The sequence below is a fragment of the Notamacropus eugenii genome, chromosome 3, assembly GCF_028372415.1.
Source record: "Notamacropus eugenii isolate mMacEug1 chromosome 3, mMacEug1.pri_v2, whole genome shotgun sequence".
Classification (NCBI taxonomy): Eukaryota; Metazoa; Chordata; class Mammalia; order Diprotodontia; family Macropodidae; genus Notamacropus; species Notamacropus eugenii.
The window spans coordinates 58842602-58869616 of record NC_092874.1 but is presented as its reverse complement, the minus strand read 5'-3'; the positions used below and the strand labels follow the sequence as shown (position 1 = coordinate 58869616).

The window sequence follows — 27015 nt, the reverse complement described above, 5'->3', positions numbered from 1 at the left end:
TGAATTTAATGGCAATGAGAATTTAAGGAATTTTTTTCTAATGATAAAATGTACATATTTTTCATTTACTTATATTCTTATTAGAAAATAATTATTCATTGAAATGATACTTCATTCAATAGCTTAGCAGTAAAAGAAAAACAAGAAATGCATGATAATTTACAAACTAAATTTGATCTTCCCTGGTTGTCAACTGCCAAAGTAATTAATCCTGAAAAGACAGAACTAAATTTCAAATTTTTTTTAAATTGCACACACTGTAATAATGGGAAAAAATGATAGCTCTTGGAATATTTTGAAAAATGTTTGTACGAATTTCATTTCATTTGGAAATATCCTGAAATATAAACCCACTAAACCTGATAATTATCATTCTGACACCAAACATAACAAGATTAAATTTTTAGGTGACTTTTGATGGCTAAAAGAATTGGTACGAGAAAAGGCTGTGTTAAAAGAAGACAGCATAAGGGAAGTGACTTTCCTCTTTCTTTAAGAGTCTTAATCTCGATGAGTCTAAGAAATGGAAGTCTTTAATATTATAATAATTGTCAAATCGTTTTCATCACCATGTACTGTCTCATTGGTTTTGTATTTTGGACAAACAGGCACTATCTGAATCTTTGAAGTCATCCACTCCAGCCTTGACCTGAAGCATGTCTGTCCTCAAATATCCCTGACAAGCAATCATTCAGCCTCTTCTGGGCTATCTGGAGTGATAAGGAGCTCACTACGTCACGAGGCAGTCCAATCTATTTTCAGACAATGATAAATATTAGGAAGTTTTTATACTGATACAAAAATCTGCATTCCTGTATCCCTGTAGAACACTGGTTCTACCTCTCTAGAGACAAGCAAAATAAATATATTTCCTTTTCCCAGATCATTTTTGAAATATATGAATATGGTAATCATTTATTCCCTCCCCTCCCTTGGTCGTATGAAATGATTTTTAATTAAATTAACACATGATCAGGTGTAACACATGTTCCTGGACTGTCATGCTTTGATTATAAATGATATTCGATATGAAGAGACAACTTAGACATTTATAGTTAAGGCACGCCTATTTCTATTTTGAGGTATCTAAGAAGAAATAATTGATGAAGAGGCAATCATTCCCAAATGACATTCCACTCACTTCTAGTCTGAAAATTCTACTTAACAGCAATCTGTACTACAATTACTGAATACAAGTGTCGATAATCTAGTTTTAAGGCCTTAAAGTAAGTTGTTTTTAGTCATTTAAAAGCAAAAAATGGATGCCCTTGACTTAAGATTCTATATTAATTCAGGTTCCCTCCTATATGCAATGAAAGCATGATGAAAATAAATAATACTAAAGCAAATCCATTTTAAAAATTTCTTCTTCTATTTTAGTCTATGGATCATAAAGGAATAATTTCCCCCATAGTTTCTGCTACCAATAACTGTTAATAATTGCCACAATGTTAAAACAGTATTTCCCAAAACAAATACAGCAGACAGTTGTTACAAACTACCTTTCTTTGTGGGATGCCCTAACTCTGAGATTGTTTTTTAGGTTTTAAAGTAACTGTATTTTCACTGAGTAATGTCACCCCAGGAGATAAAAATAACCTGCCCCGTACTTACCCAGGACACATTTTTACCCTTAGATGTCTTTAGCATGGCAACATGCAGTCCTGAGATGACCAACCACAACTCCACCAGCATGGAAAATCAGATGGAGGTAGATTCCACACGTCTTTCCTACCCAAATGTAAAAAGTTTCCTGATTTGCCTGACGCCAGCATGCTGAGCATCAAGAAAGACAGCTCTCTGAAATTCCATGGTTCATTTTAGCAATAACCAGACCTAGCAATCTGACTGGAGTCAGATCACCGATGAAGACACCAAGCCAAGTTCGTCAATTGCAGCAATGTATATATACACTCTGGGTATCCGACAAACCCAGAATCAACTCTTCTCTCAGAAAACAGACAAGTGAAATCCACAGGAAAACATCACAAATCACTGAAGTGTTCATCTCTCAAGCTGTGAAATTGCAATTCTCCATCACCTTCCAAAGCTTTAGTGAAAGGTAAAGACTTACAATAATACTGGGAGATGGTCAGAGCAACTGGAAAATGGAAGGCCTTGAAGTCTAGCTGCTGGTGACATCTATTTTAAGAGGCACTGGACTCCAGTGCCGGCTCCAGGACGGCTCCAGCAGGAGCAGAAAAGGGAAGATCTCAGTTTCAATAAATTATACATCCGCCCAGGTACAGTGTGCACCTGTTGCTACCTTCTGTGCAGGCTCGTGGTGTGGGTGCTTCTGTGGCTGCTCTTTCAGAGGCTCCAAATGCACCTGTTGTTGATACAAGTCCTCAGTGGAAGGCTGGTAACCTAACAACCAAATACCGTTTGCTTTAGAAGATAGGAGAAAGAAAAGCCCCAGAAGGGAGAGGAGAGGCAGGAAATCAGTGTGCCTGCTTGTTTTCCTTTGTTTCTGTCCCTTCGCTTTTAGCTTCTGTCAATCTAGATTAATAAAGTAGATCCAGGCTAAATTTTGCTACTATCAGTAGTGATTAGAGTGAGTTGATTGAAATCGGATTATACAGGGAGCCCAAGCCTAATACTCAGCAGGCAAGACAGGGCTATTTGAAAGCCACTTCTGCTTCACCTCATAACAGTGAAACATTCTGAAGTGGTCTATCTGGGTGGGGGAGGTTCTAGACTAGAGTGTACCAGGATGAAGATGTTTCTGAAAGAGAAAGGAATCTAGAATCAGAGACTTTGTAGAACTGGAAGGGAATCAAGGGGCCATCTCTTGTAAAGCTTTCCTTTTATGATGAGAAGATTGAGTCTCCAAGAAGCTAAGTGACTTGACAAAAGTCACAAATGAAGTGCTTCCCTATCCCTGAAAATGAATTAACAGCATTTCCAAATTGTCAGATTTCTTTCAAAAAGAAATGTGTCAGAGCTTAAGAGTAAATCCAAAGATGCTGCAAATACTAATTATTTATAACCATCATGCAAGGAAATCTGCCCTCCCAACAGTATTTTCCAAACATCAGATGCAAAGTAGCACTTTGACAAACAAGAATGAACCAGCTATTTCAATCTTTCTGGTTAAATTTGGACTATTAAACATTCTTACTATATCTAGATAACAACATTATTTTAAACCTTCATTTGAAGTGATTTCCTCCTCAAGAATGAAAGGAAAATTACAAGATAATAGTCTGATATATTCATTTAAATTTAAATTATTTACATAGAGACTAACCATTTAAAAAAAGATATCTAAATCTTTTCAACTTATCAGAAGAGAAAAGATTTTTTTCATCTTCATATAAAAATCTAGATGTTCAGTTATGATTATTTAGTTGATAATATCCTCAAGTCCTAGAAGTTAAAGTCATCTGCAAACTTACTTTTGAAACTTTGATTACTTGAAAAACTAAAGTGAATTCCTTATAGCTTTTGCTTTACAGATTGGGTAAAAGAGTAGGCTTCAGAATTTGTAAAAAACTCTGTCCTAAATTCTTGACTCCTTCCCCAGAAAACTCTCAAGATTCTTCTGACTGAAATGGAAGTATAGGAAAAGTTTAAAACCAAAATCAAAAGATCTGTTCTTTAGCTGCTTCTTCCAGAATGAAGAAAGGGTCAGAAGTATTTGATCAAAAGCTTCATCAATAAAATATGCATATTATAACCTCATTTATATTACAGCATTATCTGTGCATGTCTTGTCTCCCATATTTAAGTACAAGCTCACTCAAGAAAGGAGCTGTGCTTTATGTCACCTTTGCTATCCTTCCTGGCACTTAGTCCTTGGCCTTGTAAATAGTATCTGTTGTGTTTTTTTAATCTAATCATATTTTATTTTCAGTTCTGAATTCTTTACCTTCCTGTTCCCTTCCTCTCCCATTGAGAAAGCAAGAAAAACAAAATTCATTTCAAATATATATGGTCATGAAAAACAAATTCCCTCATTAGTAAGAAGGAGAAGAAAAGGAAGAAAGGAAAGAAAGGAGGAGAGAAAGTAAAGAAAATAAGCTTCAGTCTGTACTCTGAAGCCACTAGTTTTCAATTTGGAAATCTGGATCGTATTTTTCATCATGACAGCTTCGGAACGGTGGTCGGTCATTCTGCTGATCAGAGTAGCTAAGTCTTTCAAAGTTGATTACCCAACGTTGCTGTTATATAAATTATTCGCCTGAGTCAACTCACTTCACACACAGTTTCTGTTGAATATATAGTATAAGGCTATATTTCCTTCAAAAAATCACTTTCTACTTTTTCTGTGTACATGTTTTTTCCCCCAGCAGAAACCTCCTTAAGAGCAGGAATGTTTCATTTTTGTCTTTCTATCCCTAGCATCTAGCACTGTGCTTGTTACATAGTAGACTCTTAAAGTGAGCTTGGTGGATTTAATTCAATTGGAAACATCAGTGATTTGAAATATTTATCACCTACACTAGTCTATATTTCTGAGAAAGAGTTTGCAGGTTCAGTACTCTCTAATGTCTGAGAGAATTAAACCTGAGCTATATTAGGTTAAGGGTGGTAATAACCCACAGGGAATAGCTCATTAGGAATCCCAGAACATAGTACTGGGGAGAGTGAATAGAAAGTGGGAGCCCAGAGAATTATTAGAAGACTGTTTGTATCAGTATGTCGTTGAATCATTTTTCAATCGTATCCCACTCTTTGTGACTGCATTTGGGGTTTTCTTGGCAAAGACACTGGAGTGGCTTGTGCCTTTTCCTTCCACAGCTCATTTTACAGATGAGGAAACTGAGGCAAACAGACTTAAGTGACTTTCTCAGGGTCACACAGCTAGAAAGTGTCTGAGGTCAAATTCGAATCCAGGAAGAGGAGTCTTCCTGACTTCAGGCACTCTATGCACTATGGCGCCACCTAGCTGCCCCTTGTACACAGTCCTCTAAAGATGTTCAGGTAGAGTTTCTACATTGTAAAAGAGAAACAGAGGATCGATTGGTTACAGTCAAAGAAGATGCTAGTACACAATATTAGCCAGTGGATTCAACTCAAACCAACGTATATTTTATGCCTATGATGTATGTGACACTGCAGGACTGAGATACAAAGACAAAGATGTAATGTTGCGAACCCTAAATGAGTTAGCATTCTCCTGGAGACAATACAACTCCTGGACCTTGGTTTCCTCATCTGTAAAATGGGAGGATTGGACCAGATGGCCTTTGAGGCACTTTCCAGGTCAATTCTATGATTCTGAGACCGTCATCAGAAAATACAAAATGAGGATCTTAGCTGGGAGTTGCTCGATTTTTAATCCAACAAATTTAAACCAATTGTTTGTCCTGTTTCCTCTCTTTAGATCATAAGATCCTCAAGCCACAGACCCCTGTCTACTGTTTTCTTTGAATCTCTCCAGAGGAGGCATACAACTCGTGCACGTCATGAATGTTCAATTAATGCTGAATATTGGTTAATCATAACTTGATTAATAATTTTAAATAGCTTATCCGAAGATTACTTATTCAGTAATATTGTCTGTGATACCATATTGGTGGGAATTAGAAGGGCTTTTGAATCTTTTTCACCTTTTTTCTCATTTGGTCAAAATCTGTGGTTTCCTGGTGAGGAAACTCTCTACTCAAGGAAATCAGCAACCATTTTGCAATTTATAACACAGAGATTTACTTACCTGTGGCCCTTTAAAGTTAATTGACTTTGCAGAGTCACAGAATCAGGATCTGAACCTAAAGCTCTCTTGACTCTATAGCTGTTGTTGTTTTTTTTTTAATCTACTATGCCTTGCTGTTTTCTTAGTATTTTGACAAAACTTTGGAAAGCTATTTCGTTCAGATATTTTTGGTTGTGTCCGACTCCTTGTGACTCTGTTTGGGGTTTCTTTGGCAAAGATACTAGAATAGCTTGCCATTTCCTTCTCCAGTTCATTTTTACAGATGGGGAATCTGAAGCAAACAGAGTTAAAGTGACTTGTCCAGGGTCACATGGCTAGTAAGTGTCTGAGGCCAGATTTGAACTCAGGAAGATGAGTCTTTCTGACTCCAGACCCAGCACTGTATCCATTGTACCACCTAAAAATGGAAATAAATCTTCTAGTTACTATATTATCAAAATTCTATTAAAACATCCAGTGTAAGATGGGTTCTGTGAAGGGGTTGGCATGAAATAAGAACACTGATGGGATCGATTTGTTGTGACAGAGAGTGAACTAAGTTTGGTTTTGGAAGTGCTTGTGTGACTTTGGTCCAATAATTTCTTCTTCCTGGTCTTTGGTTTCCTCATATGTAAAATGTGAGGATTAGAGTAGCTCCCTTCAGAGGTCCTTCCTAGTCTGTGCTCTGCCAAATGAGTGGGGTCAGGCCAGATCAGAGGTGTCAAACATGCAATCCCACTCCCAAGTGTGGCCCAAACTAGATTAAAATGTAATTGGGAAATATTTTAAAAGTACAATAAAAAACCCCCTCATTATTACATTTTAAAATTAAGTCAGTAAGTATCCCACAGGAATTGGTGGGATCTATGGATCAGGGACCTTCATTTCTACTTGAGTTTCACAACCCTGGACTAGATGACCTCTAAGATTCCTCCTAGATCGCCAGCTTATGATCCTGATGATATGTTGTAGCATAGGTTTAAAATTGATCTTAAAATGTGTCAGTTTCAATGGAATCCCTAACTCTTCCCTTATAGATTTCATGTTCACTGTGGTCACAGTGCCTTATTCCCATGCAAACATCATTGCTGCACTAGGCTGCTGTGAGGGTCAGATCTACTAACGAGGGAGAATGATTTTATAACCAATAAACACAATTTGAGGCCATTAAAGCATGGAGCCACCCATAGGGATGGAGCAAAAGTAACACACTCTGTTGAACTCTGAGGGCTCAGTGTTGACCCTCCATGTAACTGCTAGACTCACCATAGCAAATGGCTAGCAAGCAATAGCTGGCATTAGAATTGAATTTAGCTCTGCTTGTCATTATCCTGACCACTCAAATCATGGATTAGCTTATACACACAAAAATAGCTTGTAACCCTTTGAACCTCTGGATGTGGGTAGGTCCAAACATTCTCAGTTAGGAGAGAAATGGGAACGTGTTTGTGAAATACTAGGATAAAGACAAAGAGAAATAGAAAATTGTTAGGTATACTGTTAGGAGGGTTTTTTTAATGCATTTATTTTGGTAGGTGACATAAAAGTGTGTTTGCTGAATTTATTCTTTGGATCTATGTTTATGATCCTAATATCATATTCTCCTCCTTTGGACTAACATTATATCATATATGAGACAATTTATTAATGGATCAATTTTGCAGTCCAGTGAGATCTATCATATCTACCTGTAGCTGTTACTTATAGATACCTTGCATTGGATTGATCATCTAATGAAAGCATAATGAATCCACTTATTCTAGAAAGATTTATTACAGAATCATAGAAAATGTATTAAGTACCTTCTGCAAATAGTAGCCTATGCTAGGCCCTGGGAGATATACAAAGTTTAGATAAGACATTACTTCTTCCTTCACTGGGATTATAGTCAAGTATCTAGAAGGGGCATATGACACATACAAGTAATTATAATACACATTACATGATAAATGTATGTACACAAAAATGTAGTGTGTGACTATGGGGGAAGGTCCTTATCAGTCTGAGGGATCAGGAAAGACTTCATGGAGAAGTTTCTGGGCTCTAATTTGGCTGGAACATAGAGGAAAAAAAGAGGATTATAAGAGAGAATGTGGTAAAGAAAAGGCGGCACCAGATCATTGGTTCTTCAAGTAGGGCCTGTGAACTTTGAAAAAAGCATGGTTTTTTTTTTTTGATAAATGAATTTCCATATACATAACTGACTTCCTTTATAATCCTATGTATTTTATGCTAAGTCTTTAAAGCATTATTTGGAGAAGATGTCTGTAGGTTTCTTTGTGTGGAAATTTGAATGCCAAGAAAGGAATCTGAACCCTAATTATGAGGCAATAGGGATCCAAGAAGATTTTTGAGTACAGGAGTACTTAACCACTGATAAATATAAGAAAAAAAATTCCAGAATCTTCCCTTTACTTAATGGACCGTGTAATTAAATATTTATTAGGAACTAAAAACCAAAGCTTGGTACCTGCTTTCAAGGAAGGTACTTTTATTAGAGAAAACAACTTGAAAATAATGATATATAGATATAGATACACACACATATATACATATATATGTAAGTGGAAGTCATTTTCAGAAGGCAGATACTGGTGAATAAATGGACAGCACTCCTGCAGAAGGTGGGGTATGAGTTGCAGCTCGAAGGAAGCCATGTAATCTACAGTTTGTCTATCCTCAGAGTCTTTACTGCTTCTTGTTGAATTAAGAGGTTTTATTAAATTATTCTAAATTGATATATGCTATTCTGTTTGCCAGAATGACATTTTACATAGAATCACAGAATCTGAGCCTTCGAAAAGATTTCTACTGCCAACAAAGAGTCCAATCCAGTTTTCTCATGTATAAAAATGGAGATAATGCCACCTTCCTGGTCTTCCTCATAATTTAGATAATCAAATCAGGAAATTTAAGAGAAAAATCCTGAAACCTCTATAATGCAGCCTTAGATAAAAAGCAGTAATGACCACAGGCATACAAAGCATGGGACACCTGGCCCAGGCTCCATGCATGCCTAGGTTATTATTAATAAGGATGATGATAAATAACAGTATATAGCGCTTTATGGTTGGCAAAGTACAAATAATACATCAGTGATTTTTTACATATACTTTATAATGAGAGAAATGATTATTAAATAATCAATTGTTTAATATTGGAGAGATCCAGGATTTTTTACCCTTCCTATTTCCTTCTTTCAGAAATTAGGTCAAAGCTTAGTTCTCTGAAGGGCAGGAATGATGATGACATAAAATCTTGAGTGGAGACTTACCTCACTGGGAAAGCTTAGATCTAATCAAAAGGGGAAGAGATTCTAGTTTAGGTGAATTTCAGGTCATTATGTTCTAGTCAGACAGGTCTAAATGGAGGTGTACCCCCTTGTCTAGAAATTCCAGGGCTCCTTAAACTTTTTCCACTTACCACCTCTACAGCACTTCTTAAACTGTGGGATCAATCCCACTAGATTGCCTTAGGAAGGGGTGGTCTAGGTAGAGACAAGTCTCTTTACCCAAGACTGAGTGATCGGAGTCATGTCCGTCAGCCTCTCATTAGAATAAACCCACCTAGTATTATAATATTCATTCTCGCCTCAATTATTAACCAATCAGAGTTGATTGCCACCTGTCAGGAGTACCCACTCTTCCAAAGGTATATAAGCGTTAAGAGGCCTCCAGGAAGGGTCTTTGGTTTATGAGAGAAAGCCAAATGACCATCTTTTTCTTATTTATTTGTCAGCCATAATAAAATGACTAATCAGAAATTATGTCTCAAACTTGTCATTTGTCACACTAACATTAATAATTCATTAATAATTTGTCATAGCATTGTACACAGCATTTCCCCCAGACATCACTAACTATATCTGAGTTCCAGTTTTCTCAATTGAAAAAATGAAGATAATGGCACTTTCCTTATCCTCCTCATAATTTTGATCATGAAATCAGAAAATTTAAGGGAAAGCATCCTGAAACCTCTACAATGCTGTATAAATTAATATATCATTATTAGGGCAACTGGGAATGGCAAACTACTCCAGTATCTTCACCAAGAAAACTAAAATGAGTCACAAAGAGTCAGATACAACAGAAATTATTCAATAACAACATATTATGATTAAATACTGACTGTCCCAAAAGTCTTAATGCAGCAAAACTTTAATAGCTTAGAATTTCACTAGGCATACCTAAGAGATAACTTTTTGTTATGTCTCATAAAAAGCAACATGGCATAGTAGATAAAAAGTGGAACCAGGAAGATCCATGTTTAAGTCTTGCCTTTGACACATTCTTTGGGGAGGTCATAATATCTCAGTCCAATTGGTAAGTCTCTATGACTATAAGTGCCAGAGAAGGTATCAGTCTGAATTAGTAGATGGAGTTTTCTCATCTAGAGAATTCCCTATACCAGGAAAATAAATCACAGGTCTGGCCTCTAACTCATTCCCTACTATGACCCATCTGAGACCATTTGCCCATAATTATAGTTGATAATTGAACAGCACTTTATGACTAACAGGGCTTTCATATACTTGATCTCATTTGCCTTTTATAGGAGCACTACAAGGTAGAAATTTACCTAAGAGGCAAGAATTATTACCCAATTTTACAGATTGGAATACTGAAATTGGAGAAGTCAAAGGAATTGGCCAAGTTGGCACAGAGGGTCAGTGGCTAAGCTGTGAGTCAAACTCATGTCTCTTGACCTCAAGGTCAGTAACATCCTTTCATCTACATTTCAGTGACTTGTGCCCAAATTTAGATGGCTTAGGGCCATCTGCAAATAAGTTTCGTGTGCATATACTGTGAAAGAGGACAACAGATGCAAATGACCAATGAATGCAAAATGACAAACAACAGAAAAAAGCAAGAAGGCAATCCAAAAAGTAATTGGGAAACATTAAATACTCTCGGGCCCTTCTTGTGAAAATGTCAGCAGTAACAGAATGGGTCTATACATTGTTAGCAATTTGTTTTACTTGTTGTTGCTGAGTAGTGTCCAACTCTTCATGATCCCATTTGGGGTTTTCTCCGCAAAAATAGTGGAGTGGTTTGCCATTTCCTTCTCCAGCTCATATTGCAGATGAGAAAACTGAGGCAAATAGGGTTAAGTGACTTTTCTAGGGTCACACAGCTAGTAAATGTCTGAGGCTAGATTTGAACTAGATTTCAAGCCCAATATTCTAACCACGGTACCACTTAGCTGCTTCCTTCCCTTAGCCCAAGTTATAGCATCATAAATGTAGAGTTAGGAGTGGACCTAAAAGCTATCTAGCCCACTAATAATTTTGAGCAACTCTGAATAGTTTTCTGTATTTGGAAAGGACTAAAGTGACCTTTTTGTGAATGGGGCCCAAATTTCTGCCAATGAGAACCATAGGAAGTCAGGGTTAGGAAGGGCTTCAGGGGCCCTGTAGTCCAACCTTTGTGTGAATAGCAATCTTTTCTCCAATGTACTGAACAAATGAGCATCCAACTTTTCTTTGATGACCTCTAAGTAGAGGTGCCCTAAGGCAGTATACATCATTTGGGAACAGTTTTCAATTTTGCAAAGTTTTTCTTCTCCCCAAAGCCTAAATCTACCTCTTTACAACCACCACTCAGTAGATATGTTCATTCCCTCTCTTATCTACCTCATTGTTCTTCAAATACTTAAAGGCAGCTATTGCATCCCCTCTGAGCATTCTCTTCTCCAAACTAAACATCTCCCTCACCTCCGACCTATCCTTCATTAACATGGCCCCAGGACCCTTTGTCATTCTGGAGGCCCTCCTCTGATCATTCTCCAACTTTTCAACATCTTCCCCAACATATGGCAGTAAAACATTGATTTGATTCAATTCAATCCAATGAACATTCATCAAGTGCATACTACGTGTAAGGCAGTGTGCCAGGCTCTGCAGATAAGGTGATAAAACCAGACACAGTTTGTTTTCACAGAGCTTACACATGGATGTAAATTAAGACAAATGTGATACAAGTTAGAATATAATTGCCCAGGTGAGATTCAAATAGAATATACCAAAAAACTGAAGAGGCAGAGACCACTTCTGACTGAAGGGGAATTATAGAAGGCTTAATAGACAGCAAGGTACACAGGAAAGTGCACTATTGGTTGTTTTTTATTCGTCAGAAGTCTTGAGTTTGAATCCCTGATTCTTATTCTAGAGGGCAGGGACTGTTTTTAAAATTTCTGTTTTTATCTCCCTCAAGTTCTCTGAAGCTCATTAACTAGGACTAATCATTTCACCTTCTAAGCCTCAATTTTCTCATGAGTAAAATAAATGGGTGTAATGGCAAGCAAAGTAGGATTCTTTTGTTGTTTTTGTTTTAGTATAATCAAGTGCCTCTGATTGAATAATGTGATTGAAGAAGATCTTCCCCACTCATTAATGGACCTGGGAAGATTTGTAGGAAGTCCCATACCTTTTTTTAATGAGGTACTGGTTCTCAAGGGTTGTGATGTCCTCTGGCTCTAAAAAGTGTATAAATATTCTCAGGTGCAGTTTTACTTTGAGGCTTAGTTTTTGGAAGGAGCTTTGTTGTGCCAGATGAAATTCTGAGAAACCACTAAGGAGTTCCCCAGCTTTGAAAACCCAAATGTTGGTGCTTCCCTCTCTGTTAACTACATATGTATATAATGGTCAGAAAGTTGGATCTGTCTGTTGATCTATGATGTATAAGTATTGCTTAAGTTAGAGAGTTGGAAGCCATGCCTGTTGATTTTGATTTCTCTGTATTTTCTCTGAAGTTCAGAGCGCTGACTTTTTCCCCTGAACTAAGTGAACGATACATGTGCTAAATTAAAGTGATTGTTGACCCCTCAAAAGTTGTCTTTCCTTTTAGAAAAGCAGATCTAAGAACCTGTGATAGCAGGCTCTTCTGTGTATGTCAGGATGCTTGCTTTTATGGTGGGTTAGAATCTGTAGTCTCCGAGGTCCCTCCTAACTCTTCAGCTATAATCCTGGGTTCTAAGAGATGGTGGTATGTAACCAGGGTCTTAAAGGAAGGAAGGGAGAGATTTCAAGAGGTGAAATGTAGAGAGGCCATTCTAAGTGTGCGGTCCAATAAAGGCAAGGATGCCTAGATAGAATAAGGTGGGTACAAAATTAGAAAAAAAAAATTGAAATCCCATTTTCAAATCATAATGAGCATTTATATAGAGTTTTAAGGATTGCAAAGCACTTTAGGTATGCAATCTCATTTGCTCTCCACAGCAAAGTGAGGTAGGGGCTATTTTTATCATCACTATTCTACCTATGAGGAAACTGAGAATCAGAGAGGTAAAGAGATTTGCCCAGGGTTACACAAACTGTTATGAGTTTGAGGCAAGATTTGAATTCTGATCTACCTGACACTAAGACCAACAAGTCTCTCCACAGTGCCACCTATCGGTCACTTCATGGGAATTTGCCTGTGTGAAGAAAGAATATAAGATTAGAAAGACAGGTAGGAAGTAAATAAACTGTGGGGGGCCATGCTACAGAGCATGAGGAAAATAGGTGGCACAGTGGATAGAGTGCTGGGCCTGGAATTAGGAGACCTGAGTTCAAATCTGCCCTAGATGCTTACTAGTTGTGTGACCTTGGGCAATTCACTTAACCTCTGCCTCAGTTTCCTCAACTGTAAAATGGGGACTTATAACAATACCTAACTTCTCAGGATTGTTGTGAGGATCAAATGAGATAATATTTGTGATGTGATTAACACAGTGTCTGGCATATAGCAGGCATGATATAAATGCTTATTCCCTCCCTTTCCTGTATTCATCTATCAAACATACTTTCACCAAATATAATTATTTACTACAGCTACACTATAGCAGTAAATCCCCTTTAGTGTTAATAATGAATCCATTGAAGTGATCCCATTATTGGAATTATCGCTGCATATTTCCATGGGCTGGATTCCATAACCATATTTTACATAATTGTAACTTTGAATAGTTCAAATTTTAATACATATGACCACTTCATTTATCACACTAATAGGACCCTGGTAGTATAGGCAAATTACATTGCTACAATTTGAGGGAGATAAAAAGATAAATTAAAAACAATCCCTGCCCTCAAGGGGCTTATAGTTTAATAGATCAACAAATCTTCTTTCTTGGACTGTAAATTCTCATGGACAAACCATGCAAAAGTTGATAGGGGTTAATATAACATACCAATATACAAAAAAGAGAAGTTGATAATAATGATGGTGATGGAAGCAGCCAAATGATCTTCAAAGTTACATCTAAATAGAAAATAGCCTAAACAGTGCAGCCTGAAGATGAGAAAGGACACAAATAACATGGTTAAATGGTGTGGTTTTTTTCTAAGTAAGGGTCAGTTTCAATAATGGTCACAAAGCCATTCTTTTATCTCCCATTGGTGATGGAGAAGAAAAGATCCATGTTGCAAGGTTGGTTGAAATTCCTCCAGGAAAAAAAAAGAACCATTTGTTTTCAACAGTTTTGGACTGGCTTTCAAGAAGACAGCCAAACCAATTCAGATCTGATTAATTCAGACAAACAAGTAAATTAAAATGTCCTTGAAGAAATGAAAAAACCTATTTGAAAGGATATATAGCTGAGGCTGATGAAAATTTCAATGTCTTTAATTTCATACACCTCTTAGCATATGGAAAAACAATATATTTGCAGGGAAAACTGCCAAAATACACAACAACAAAAAAGGGCAAGGATAATTAGGACTCTTGGCTCTTTCATAGACATAGTAACTCTTAACTTGATTTACAAACAAGTAAAACTTTAGAAAAGAAAAACAAAGAAAAAAATTACCATATTTTTTTATCATATTCGTTTCTTCTAAATGTTCACTCCTACCTTCCTAGCCCAATGTCTAATCATTTCTCACTGAGATTACTCTAACATCCTCCCACATGGGAGGATGTTAGTCTCCCATAAGAATAGTCTCCCAAAGACTATTCAACTAGCAAGTAACGATGCCAGAGTGAGGGTGATAGCACCATGAGCAGAGGAAGGATACATGAGATTTACAAAGTATAATTCAATATACTTGGTGACTGATAGATGTGGGAAGATTGGAAAATTATTCAAGGTACTTGAAAGTAGATAACAGTGATGGCAGAAACAAGTAACCAAAGGATCAAGAGTATAAAGGGAGGGAAGGTGTGTGTGTGTGTTTGTCCTTTGTTGCCAAAGAAGACCATGCCATCAGAGAAATGATGACATGACTTGCACTTGACTTTGTTTTGAGTGAGGGAGGGCTGCACAGGTCACCAGCCTCACTTCTCCTCCAGAGCCATCTGAACCCAGTAACCAGATATTCATCAGGATGACTGGAGTGACCCAGGATGAAGCAATTGGGGTTAAGTGACTTGCCCAAGGTCACACAACTAGTGAGTGTCAAGTGATGAGGTGAGATTTGAACTCAGGTCCTCCTGACTCCTGAACTGGTGCTCTATCCACTGCACCACCTAGCTGTCCCCAAAGGGAGGGAAGGAAAGCCTTGGAGAATGGACTAGGAAGAAGGGATCCCAGGGACTCTAGAGCATGATGAAATTCAATAGCAGGTTCAGACAAAAACATGCAGCAAGAGAGGCAATAAGAGGGAACTGTGAGCAGAAAGGGGAATTCTAGAATTCCAAAGTAGAATCATTTCCAGTGACAGGTACAAAATGTGACCGTTGACCGTCCCATGGGCTGCTGAGGAAGACTAGTGGTGAAAGTTATTGGTGCCAAGTGGATTGATAAACATCAAGTCTGGGGTTTTAGAAGGGACCTTAATACCCTCCTCTCCTCTGGGACAAGTTCCTCGATCACTCCAGCTGGAAGCAATCTTTTCTTTTCAACTTCTGTATTTTTGCTTTATTGTTTGTACCTCAATCCATTCATTCTACATGTATTAAGCACTTACTGTGCACAAAGAACCATGCTGCTCTCAACAACTGTCTTGCATTGGAATTATTTATCTGTATGTCTTATCTCCTAAGAAGACTGTAAATGCAGAGAGACCATTCCTGTGTTAGCATACCTATCAAAATGCTATTAAATACTAAATAAAGACTTTTCTTTGGTGGACTGAATAAAGGCCTATGCTTTGCTTTCATATTCTGCCTGTATGCTCTCATCTTGCAGGTAAGGACTAAGAACTAACCTGTTCCTCTATCTACCCAAATCCCACTTGTTCATAAAAGAATCTCTTCAAATGAGATAATATATGTCAGGCACTTTGTAAACCTTAGAGCTTTATTTAAATAGAATCACAGTTTGAGAGCATTGTGGTTTGCATACTAGTATAGAGAACATAAAAGGAACGAACACATCTTCAGAGACGTCCACCCTGAAGGAGTAGGGTACATCTTCCAGGGTATGTATTGCTCCAAAATGCAAGGACTTGTAATAAAAACATAAAGCTAGCTCTTATCCTCCATTTCTCTTCTCCACTCCATGGTATTTTAGGTGCAACTGTAGAAATTGATGAGTTGATTTACCCTTGCCATGAGGAAAAGCTTCCTAAGAATTTGAATCGTCCAAAAATCAAATGGAGAAAACAGATTCAATCTCCATTGGAGGTCTTCAAATGAATAATGGATAAGTACTTTGCGGGATGTTGTAGAGGGAACTATTACTCAAGCATAGCTTTTCTTTTTCAATTAACAAGCATTTTTCCCTGTCCCTCGTATCTCTTCCCTCTCTAAAAAGAGTGGGGCTAAAAAGACTACAGATATGTGTAGTCAATGGAAACACATTTCCATGTTGGTCAGGTAGAGTTTAATGGCCCTCTGAGGTCCTTTTAACTGAGAATTTATGATTATAAGATAATTTTCAAATTTCTTATAATACTCTTTACATTTCTGCTAGAATAATATTTTGTAACACGGATTCAACAAGAACAAATTGTATTCACAGTACTGAAAGTATATACATTGAATACTCGTTAGAAAAAATTAATCACTAAATCAGCAAGTGTTTATGGAGTGCCCCTATTCACTCTAAGACAATGCAGCATAGGACTACATTTGGAAGCACGTGAAAGATATGGAAGTGAGCTCTCTCATGACACAAGAAGTAACCTCTGTATTTTGGGAAGTCTGCATTTTCCCATTATCCCATGAAATATATTCTCTGTATTTCCCCAAGGGTTTTATTTGACTTTCAATAGACAACCCTTTGAATATTTTTGAATTGGAGTTTTCCATGGAAAGGAAGCTGGAGTTTGCCATTGGCCATGTCTATGCAGGCCTGAAGAAGCAGTGGGTTCAGGGCCTCACAAGGCGAATCCACCTGTGATGGATTAGTGCTCACAGTAGTTACTGCTGCTTGTGTGAACAAACCCCAGCTGACTCATCCCTCTTCTCCCAGGGCAGCAGGTGGGACCAAGGCCCGGCTCTTAACAACTGCTTACCAATTCAAGCCTTGTGCCCTGGTCAGGATGGTTTCTTTGTTATTCTTTGTGCATGTCATGCTTATTCCTCTCATTGTACCCTGGTTCACAATGTTCCTTTCTCTAAAGTACCTGTTCCTCTATCTACCCAAATCCCACTTGTTCATAAAAGAATCTCTTCAAATGAGATAATAGATGTCAAGCACTTTGTAAACCTTAGAGCTTTATTTAAATAGAATCACTTTTCTTGACTATTCCAATGCAAAGTAATCTCTTCTCTAAACTAGCATTTTATTTATTACATACCTGTACAATTTTAATCAGCTAATAAGCATTTATTAAGCACCTACTATTTACCAGGTGCTGTTGTACATGCTATAGATATAATGAAAGGCAAAAGACATTCCCTGCACTTAAGGAGCTCATAATCTAGTAGGAGAGACAGAAAGTCCACACATATGCACAAACAAGCTATATATAAGATAAATAGGAAATAATTAATAGAGGGAAGGCCCTAGAATTAAGAGAGATTGGGAAAGGCTTCCTGTAGAAGGAGAGATTTTTAATACATGATATTGTACCAATTTATTGTTCATTTCATGTGTTTAAATTACACTCCTCCAACAGGATCATGAGCTCTATGATTAAGGGTTCCATATGCATTTCCCAGATGACCTAGCACAATGTTATAACTCAGTGCTAGGCACAGAAGCATTTAACAAATAAAATTTGATTCATTTTCTTCTTATAAATATTCAATTTACTTCCCTCCAGTACTGGGAATATAGAATTCCTTTCTGAATGAATGTGGCAGTTTCATGCTTCGGAAGAAATTTGAAGAGTCCTCTAGGAAATTCGAAAAGCCTCACAGAATCTCAGGTAGAAGGAATTTTAGAGGTCACCTAACTCAACTTATACCTCAACAAAGAATTTGTTCTACAGATTCCCCAAAATGGCTCTGTACTCTTCATTTGAAGGGCAGCTAGGTGGTCTGGTGAATAGAGCTCTGGGCCTGGAGTCAGGGAGACTCTTCTTCGTGAGTTCAAATCCAACCTCAGACACTTACTAGCTGTGTGACCCTGGGCAAGTCACTTCATCCTGTTTGCCTCTGTTTCCTCATCTGTAAAATGAGCTGGAAAAGGAAATGGCAAACCACTCTATTCTCTTTGCCAAGAAAACACAACAAGAGATCACAAAGCATCAGACACTACTGGAACAACAGGACAGAGATAGCATTCTTAGTTTGAAGACCTAACGATGCAGACGAATCTAGGATGGTCTTTATGTTTTTGGACATCTTTGATCTTCAGGAAGCTTTTCTTTACCTCAAGGCTAAATAGACCCCAACGCAACTTCCTTTATTACTCTTGGTTTTGCACATAGGGGTCAAACAGAACAAATCTAACCTTCTATTTATGTGACAACCCTTCAGATCATTGAAGTTATCATATGTCCCCTAGGCCTCTCCTCCAGAACAAATATTCCATGTTCCTTCAACTGACAGTGGAAAGCCTTGAGATTTGGGCCTACTACCATTGGTTGAAAGCCCAAATCTCAAGGCCTTCCATCATTCTGGGTTACCCTCCTCCTGTTAGCTTTTTAGCTTGTCAATGTCCATTCTAAAATGTGGTACCAAACATAAAATATAATACTCCAGGTATGGTCTGACTAGGGAAAAGGATACCCAGTGAGTGGTGACTCCCATGCTCCTTGTCTTGAACATCCTACTTCTCTTAATGAATCTGTTTACAATACCTTTCTTGGTTGCCATATCACCTTACTGTCTATAGGGAGCTTGCAGTGCATGAAAACCTCTTAGATCTTTCAGACCAGCTGCTGTCCCCTATTGTACATTTATGAAACTGGTTTTTAAAAAAATAGAAGTGCAAGACTTTAAATTTGTCCCTGTTTCATTTTTTCTCATTGAATTTGATCCAATGTCTAACCAGGGGTAGGGAATCTGTGGCCTCAAGGTCACATGTGTCCCTCTAGGTCCTCAAGTGAGACCCTTTGACTGAATCTAGGACTGCACTTAAGGACTACGAAGACCATATATGGCCTTAAGGCCTCAGGTTTCCCACCACTGGGGCTCTAGGCTGCTGAAATCTTTTTGGGGCAAGGCTTTGACATCCTATATGTTAGAGAACCCTCCTAGCTTTGTGCCATCTGTACATTTGGTAACTGTAATACCTACACCTTTATCAAAGTCACTGATAATAATGAGAAACAATACAAGGTTATAGACAGATCTCTGGGGCATTCCACTAAAGATCTTCAGTGATGCTGACAGTGCTCCAATAATGACTAGCTTTTGAGTCTGGTCATTCATCTAAACTCAAATCAACACAGCTCTACTATCATCTAGCTCACATAAATAGATAGGCTTTGCCCTTTCTTAAAAATGCCATTTTTGTCGTTTTCTCACAAATTTCCATTCATGTAAAAATTTAGATTATTTGATTATGAGTTCAGTCCTCATAAGAGGAGAATTTTATGTTATTCCATGACCACAGTGAACATGAAAACACAGAAGTTATAAGGGGATTCAGGCAAAAAAAAGTATGGAGGAAGAATGTCTCTAAGAATGTGCTTTACATAAAATTGGTCTGAGGCTTACTAGAGTAGATTGAATGGTGGACTTGAAGTCAGGAGTTCAAATCCTGAGTCAGACACTTATTAGTTAAGAGAACCTGGGCAATGTTTAACTTTTTTTCAGCCTCAGTTTCTTTATTTGAGGAAAATATGGATAATAGCATCGCCTATTCTAGTAGACTGTTAAGAGGATCAGATGAAATAATAAATGTAAAGAGGCTTGCAAGCCTGAAAACATCCAATAAAACTAATTCTATTAATATCACTTTGGGACAAAAATGACAACATATTACATTAAAAATGTAACTATCTAGCACTTGGCAAACCGAAAACTCTACACAGTGATATTCCCCAACAGAATCCCAGAAAATCTAAAAGGACCTTTATGGATTGTCTAGTATAAGTCCTTCAGGGAAAAACTGAGTCCCAGGGACTTGCTCATCATTACACAGCTAGGCAACAGAAAAGCTAGGACCAGAATTTCCATCACCTAATTTTAGGTTCCATGTCCTTTCCTTTACACCTCACTTCCTTAACACAAATATTCAATCCAATAGCCAAGTCAATCAAGTAAAAGCATTAAGACATATTTAAAAAGATCAGATTAAAAAGAAAAAAAAGAAATTGAAAATCTCTGATAATGTTAGCTTAGAAAGTAGTGCCAGAATCTAAGATGTTCAATTATTTGCTTTTTTCTGTAAGCATTCATTCTCTCCTTCATTTGGTGTTGAGAAAGTGTAGTTCTACTTAGCTTGGCACCCTATGCCAGCCTAAAAGATGAGCTGTCCATTTCCCAGCATTCAATGGCCTGACAGAATAACACAGCAAGAAAGGATCCCGAAATTGAACTGTTTTCTCATTTCCAAACAGATGTTTACAATGTGACAGTTATTTTTGTCTGACTTTAAATGATTCTTAAATGCCCAGACAACATATTAGAAAGCCAAAAATGAGTTATTTTAAAAGTTTATGACACTGAAGATTATTCAGACACTCTGATCTATTAACTAACAGGAGAGGAGTCGACTGCAGTTGGACTTTCAAGAGAGAAGTCTAACTAACCAGTAAGCATTCTTGCCTTTGTCTCTACCTATGAATACTTTTACATTGATGAAAGACAACCCAACTGAGACACTAACTAGTTGAGTCACCGAGGGCAATTGCTAATTTTTTTCAGTCTCAGTTTCTTCATCTGAGGAAAATATAGATAACAATCACACCTCCTCCACTGTACTTCACCCAATGGAGACATTTTGTAAGAAATTTTGGAAAAAAATTCACTTGAATCCTGGTGGAAAAAAAAGTTTGCCTAAAAACCACACACACACACACACACACACACACACACACACACACACATACACAATGTAACCCTTGGAAAAATATAGCTTTTGAATTAAGTTTAGTGTGTAAGTTCTCTTTGGAACCACCTTAGACTAAACAACTGAAAGAAAAGTTCTGCCATGAGCTCCATCCATCTTATAAAATTAAGCTGAGAAACATCTGGTATTTTATACCTCTCCCTTCAACATAGTCACTGAAATATTAGTTCAAGAACCCAGAGGCTCAAGGCAACAGCTGCTTGGATTAAATTAATTTCTACCACCATATGAATTTTGATTTATTGAACTTTGCCATAAGTAGTTAATTCTATAGCTTTGAATTATGTCAGAGGTCCATAAGAAATGCCAATTGCAAAATTCACTGCTGGCTGGCAGGAAGAAATGACTTTCACCTCATAGGCTAACCATGTTATGCCAAATTTGGTTAGCAATTTCAAAACTTAACTATCACTAAACTAATATGGTTGGATTTTCTAGGATGTGAGGACTTTTTTCTCCACTTACTGACAATATTAGAAGGGAAAAGAATCAAAATTAAAACAAAAACTCATTTTAACTTTACAGGATCACACACATCTGGATTGAGGGGTCCTTGGAGGGCATTGTTTAATTCCTTCCTTGTACAGATGAGGAAACTTGAGGCTGAGAGAATTTATATCACTTGGGTCACACAGCAACTATCAGAGGTAGGATTAGAACTCATGTCTTCCTAACTCCAATTATAGTGTTTTTTTTGCCATAACATTCTTATTTTTGAGACACACAAGCTTATCCAAAAGGATTCTATTGCATTAAAAAAAAAAACATTTAAAGTCATTTAAAGTCAACTATTCCAATGACTTAAATGGGTCCTAAATGTTCTCCAATGCTTATTCATGGCCAGCTGTCTCATTTACAGATGGGTCTATCTGAAAATGAGATAGCTTCCCCATAACAACTAAAATATAGTCATTTGTAATACAAAATAAAAATGATATGTTTACTTGCATAAGAGCAGACTATCTTTAAACTGAATCAAATAACCTACTCAATTACAGAAAAAAAAATTCTCAATCCAGATCTTTAAAGAGAATGAAATTAATTAAAAATGAATTTTTGAGTTAAAATAATAAGTGTTTGTTATTCACTAGATTAAATAGTAGGTACTATTGGTTAGCAGGAAGATTCAACAGCTAATCAGCATAGAATAATGAGAAACAATATAGTATACTGGAAAAAAAATCACTGGACTTGGTCAAAAGAATCCTGGATTCATACTCCACCTAGGACATACAGTTAATCACGTATCCTCTCTGGACCTCTGTTTCCTCATCAGTAAAATGGAGATAATAATATTTACCATTACCTCTCCTTCCAAGATTTTCTTGTTTTATAAAATTTAAAACTTCGTATAATTGTGAGTTTTCATTATCAAGAGTTCAGAAATAACACCAAAACCTAGATTAAATCAAACCAAAACACCAAAGACCTTAGGGTAGGGGAAATTAAAGAAAATTATAATTTCTTGTAACCCCTCAAAAGTCATAGCACAAAGGGGGAAACCTACTTCTGTGTGCTTGAAGTGAGAACAGTGACTGCTTAATTTTTGCACAAATTTTTGCAAGAAAAAAAAAACAAACAAAACCAAAACACCTTCTGGGTTAGTCCAAGATTTAGAATCCAGTCTAACAAGCATTTTGTAAGTCTTTACTTTTTGCAAGGCATTGGGGAAGCAAAAGTAAGAGGACAAATAATCCTTGTCCTCTTAGAGCTTCTATTTTACTGAATAATGTGCACTCCAGGAGAGGTCAACAGATTTACAGTCAGAAGATTTGAAATCACAGAGGACTGGGTCCAGGTTCCACCCTAGACACTAGTTTTGTGACCTTGGGTAAATCATTTAACTTCTCTGAGTCTCAGTTTCATCTCTGAAATGCAGCTGATAACACCACTGCCTCATGGATTTGTGGTGAGGGACAAATGAGATCATATATGTCGTGCTTTGTAAAGCATGAAGCTCAATGTATCCTGATTAGTACGGATAAGGAATCCCTTAAAGGGGTCATAAATTTGTACTATTAGAAATTATAATTAACCCAATGGAAATATGCAGTGCAAACTTGAATAATGAGACCACTTTACAGAGAATTAATTACTCACACTAATCAGACTCTAGCTGAAAATATACAATGTAGTTCAAATCTTACCTGAAGATATCAGGTATTTTTGGATTAGTTCATACTTTATATTGACTTAGGAGTATTAGATCTATACATTTTTGTATTTTATGATTTATTTCTGACCTTTGTATCAGATGATCAGAGAAGAAACAAGTCATTTTGTGAGATTTTTAAATGATTTATTTTATAAGACTGAATCTTACAGGGATCATATTGAGACATTTCAGTCTATATCCCTGACAAAAACTGGTATTCAAACATCTGCACTGCAACTTGAAATCTGGTTGGTTGTGACCATAATCTAGGTCCCTCGTGTAAAATAAACAAATAAATCAGTGTTAATCTAAGTTTTATAAAAGCAAAGGGAAAAATGCTAACAAGCAAAGCCATATGTTATAGTACCTAACATATGAAAGTGAGAAGAGAGGATTTCATATAGTGACAAAATTTATCTTAATAAAAGTTGTGCTGTGTAGCAAGAAAACTCTCACTATATGGTAGTTTCTCAGTTCCTAGAAATTGGTATTAATTTACATCCATGTCTGTGGTGCTTCCTTTTTATGCAGGTTCATTATAGAAAAAACCTTTCATCTTGAAAAACCAATATATTAACAGAATGAGATTCAGAGAAATAATTCATAGAAATGAACTATTTAAGGTGACACATCAGCAGCTGGTTTTGACCTCCAGTGTATAGTACTAGAAATCTGGCAGTTAATTGAAGCATTTAAGGAGGATATCTAATTAGGAAAAAAAAAACATAGCAAGTCAGCATCATCGCCTCTTTATTCAGATAGTTACAGAATACAATTTTTCACACTGAGATTTCAGATGACTTTGAGACATGATAAAATATCAGATTACGTGGACATATTTCAGTAAGAGTAAAAAAAGGCTGAGTGAACATGGAATAAGTAATCAACACAACAAGAAAATTTTAAGAGAGGGAGAGCAGCTTAATTTTTCATGATGCTGTAAGGGGAAAGAAATTATGATGATTGGCCCTGTCTGGTGTTCTCTTTATTCTGAATGCACTGCCAGTCATGACCCTTGAGTGCTGTGCCCACTAGAAAAATAATCATAAGAAAGTATGCAGGAAAAGATGAGAATCAAAGAAATACACAAATGCTCCCTGAACCTAGCTGAAGACAAGGCTCCAAAATCCAAACTGAATGCCTTTTGGGGGTTAGAGCAAAGAATTACAACTTTTTAAATGGTAATGAGCATATGATAATTGGGGTTCATAGACAAAAAGCCATATTGCTCATTTTAAGCTGATCGCTGAAATAAGATGATCTCTCACCTCCAAATGCTATGTATTGTCTGTATTATATACTATCATATGTCCACTTCTCACTTTGGTGAGTGGGAGATCTGAAGAAAGGGATACCATAAACACAGAACAACACTGCTCCACCAGAAGTAACCATCAGTAGACTGCCTATCGCCCTGTCTCTTTGGTCTGTTGCACAATCATCCCCCAGGTTCTGACAATGGTACCTCTGAATCTTTATTAGAGATGGAACAAAGGGTAAAGGAAGCTGTGGGTGGAGAGGAAGCAGAGAATGCTCAAATCCAAAGGAAATCCAAAGGTAATTTGACTGCTGGTCCAGCGCTCCATCAAGTTTTGCAGATTTACATTGAACATCTGTTCTAAACCGTATTTATTTCAAATGAGTCTACAATGATTTTAGGTAAAATTGGGAATTTATTGGGCCATAAGCTGATTAAGCATTAACAACGTGATTTTTGGAGGGTCCAGATCTGTGATTTTACTTGGCATAGAGGACTCCCAATAAGGACAGTCTCTCTACCAGAGCAGATGGGCAACTGTTTGGCATTTTACAGTCTTAGAAGTTAAAGGATTGGACCAGGGTCACACAGCTAATATCTAATTAGGAAAAAGTAATAATTAGGTGTTCTTGGCTGAATTTGGATACCTTTTTGCTGATAAAAAAAATCTAACAGGATTTTGGACTATATTATTCCCTAGCTTCCAGAAATAAAGGGGTGATACTCCTTACAGAATACGGAGTACAGCATACTCTCTCTTGCCCATAGCACATCTGGAGCATTGTGCTAAGTTCAAGGCTCTCCATTTCAGGAAGGATATGGATATACATTGGAAAGGAACCAGAGTGGAGCAACTAATATGGTGCAGGGTTTGGTGTTTTTGACACAATGACTGGATGAAACAATTAAAATGTTTACCCTGCAGAAGATAAGTCTTAAAAGTAGGGCATTGTGGGTATCTTCACTTGTTCAAAGAACTGTCACTGGAATAAGGGATTACACTTGTCCAGAGGGCCAAACCAGGAATGATGAGTGGAAGTTACAAAGACAAATTTATCTTGGTGTCAGGGAAAGTTTTCAAACCATTGTAATGGGCTGCATCAAGATGGACTGAGTTGACCCTAACTAGAGATGCACTTGTTGAGTATTTTCAATCAATCAATTAACATTTATTAAACATCTAGTACCTGCCAGTCACTATGCTAAGCATTGAGGATACAAAAACAAGGAAAACAAAGTCCCTGCCTTCAAGGGGCTCATGATCTAAATGGGGAAACAACAAGCAAATAAATATACAAATTTTGGAAAGGGATTTGCTTTAAGATATGGATTAGATAGATGGCCATTAGAGTTCCTTCTGATTCTAATATTTGATGATCAAATAGGGCAAGGGTTTGCAATATGAATCCTGTAAACTTTCTTTAAAAATATTTTGATAGCTATATTTCAATATGATTGGCTTTCTTCGTAATCCTATATATTTTATTTTATGCATTTAAGAACACCATTCCGAGAGGAGGTGCCAAAGTTTCACCAGACTGCCAAAAGAGTCCATGACACACCCAAAAGATTCAAAACCTGTCCATTCCCCAAATGGGAATGTGAGGTCTAGAAATGATGGCATTTACAAATAATGAACATCACATTCTGTATGTAATATTTCTGAAGTTTATTTCCCCAAGAAAATTATTTACAACCAAGGAGTATAAAATCATGATAGACCAACTGGTTAATCAACAAACACTTATTAAGTAGCTACTACGTGCCATAAACTGTGCTATGTGCTGGAGAGACAAAGTGAAAAATGAAACAGCCTCGCCCCATGGGGAGTTTAAATTCTAATGGGTGAAATGATACATAAATATGTCCAAAATAAATGGAAGGCAATTTATGAAGAGAGGGAGGTAGGGAAGGAAAGAAGGAGGGAGGGAGAAAAGAAGGAAGGAGGAAAGGAAGGAAGGGAAGAAGGGAAGGTAGGAAACAGGAAAAGAAAGAATGAGGAAAGGAAGGAAAGGAGAGAGGAAGGAAGGGAGGAAAGAAGGAATGGAGGAGGGGAGTGGGGGAGGGAGCAAATAGAGGAAAAGAGGGAGGGAAAGAGAAGAAGATGGGTAAGAGGGAGGAGGGAGGGAGAGAAGGAAGGGAGGAGAGAAGGAAAAGAAGGAAAGAAAGAAGGAACAAAAGAACGAAGGAAGGAAAGAAGGATGTATTAAGATGTGAGGCACTATGTTAAGTACAATACAAGTATTATCTTATTTGATCCTCACAACAACCCTGGGAGTCTATCATTATTCCAATTATTTCTTCAAGATCACTTCACATAGAGAATTAAAAGCAGCCCAGACAAAAAGGAGTTAAAAACAGTATAAAAATCTATTAAATGCTGCTGTTGGTTGTTGTGTTTGTCCTTCATTCTCGAAGAGAACCGTGACATCAAGATGATGACATGACTTGCAGCTGACTTTGATTTGAGTGATGGACGGCTGTGCAAGGTCACCAGCCTCACATTCTTTTCCTAAGCCATCTGGGTCCAGTGGCCAGATATTCATCAGGATGACTGGAGATGGCCCAGGATGCAATGGGAGACCCTGGCTCTTTCAGGCTAAAGTCATATCACATTATCACTTTGAATGAAAT

At 37.2% G+C, this 27015-nt stretch overlaps 1 protein-coding gene across 5 annotated transcripts in view; it reads right to left on the bottom strand.

Moving 5' to 3' along the window:
* Positions 1-27015, bottom strand: part of CACNB2 (calcium voltage-gated channel auxiliary subunit beta 2) — a 395365-nt gene that overhangs the window by 226466 nt on the left and 141884 nt on the right. Inside the window, exon 1 of one of the 5 annotated variants that reach the window (XM_072651653.1) lies at positions 1615-27015. The exons of 3 other annotated variants lie outside the window; for them this stretch is intronic. In XM_072651653.1, coding sequence (XP_072507754.1) covers positions 1615-1695 — 81 coding nt within the window. In that variant the 5' untranslated portion in view covers positions 1696-27015. The remainder of the gene's footprint in view (positions 1-1614) is intronic. One more of the 5 variants, XM_072651649.1, reaches the window with a different exon arrangement.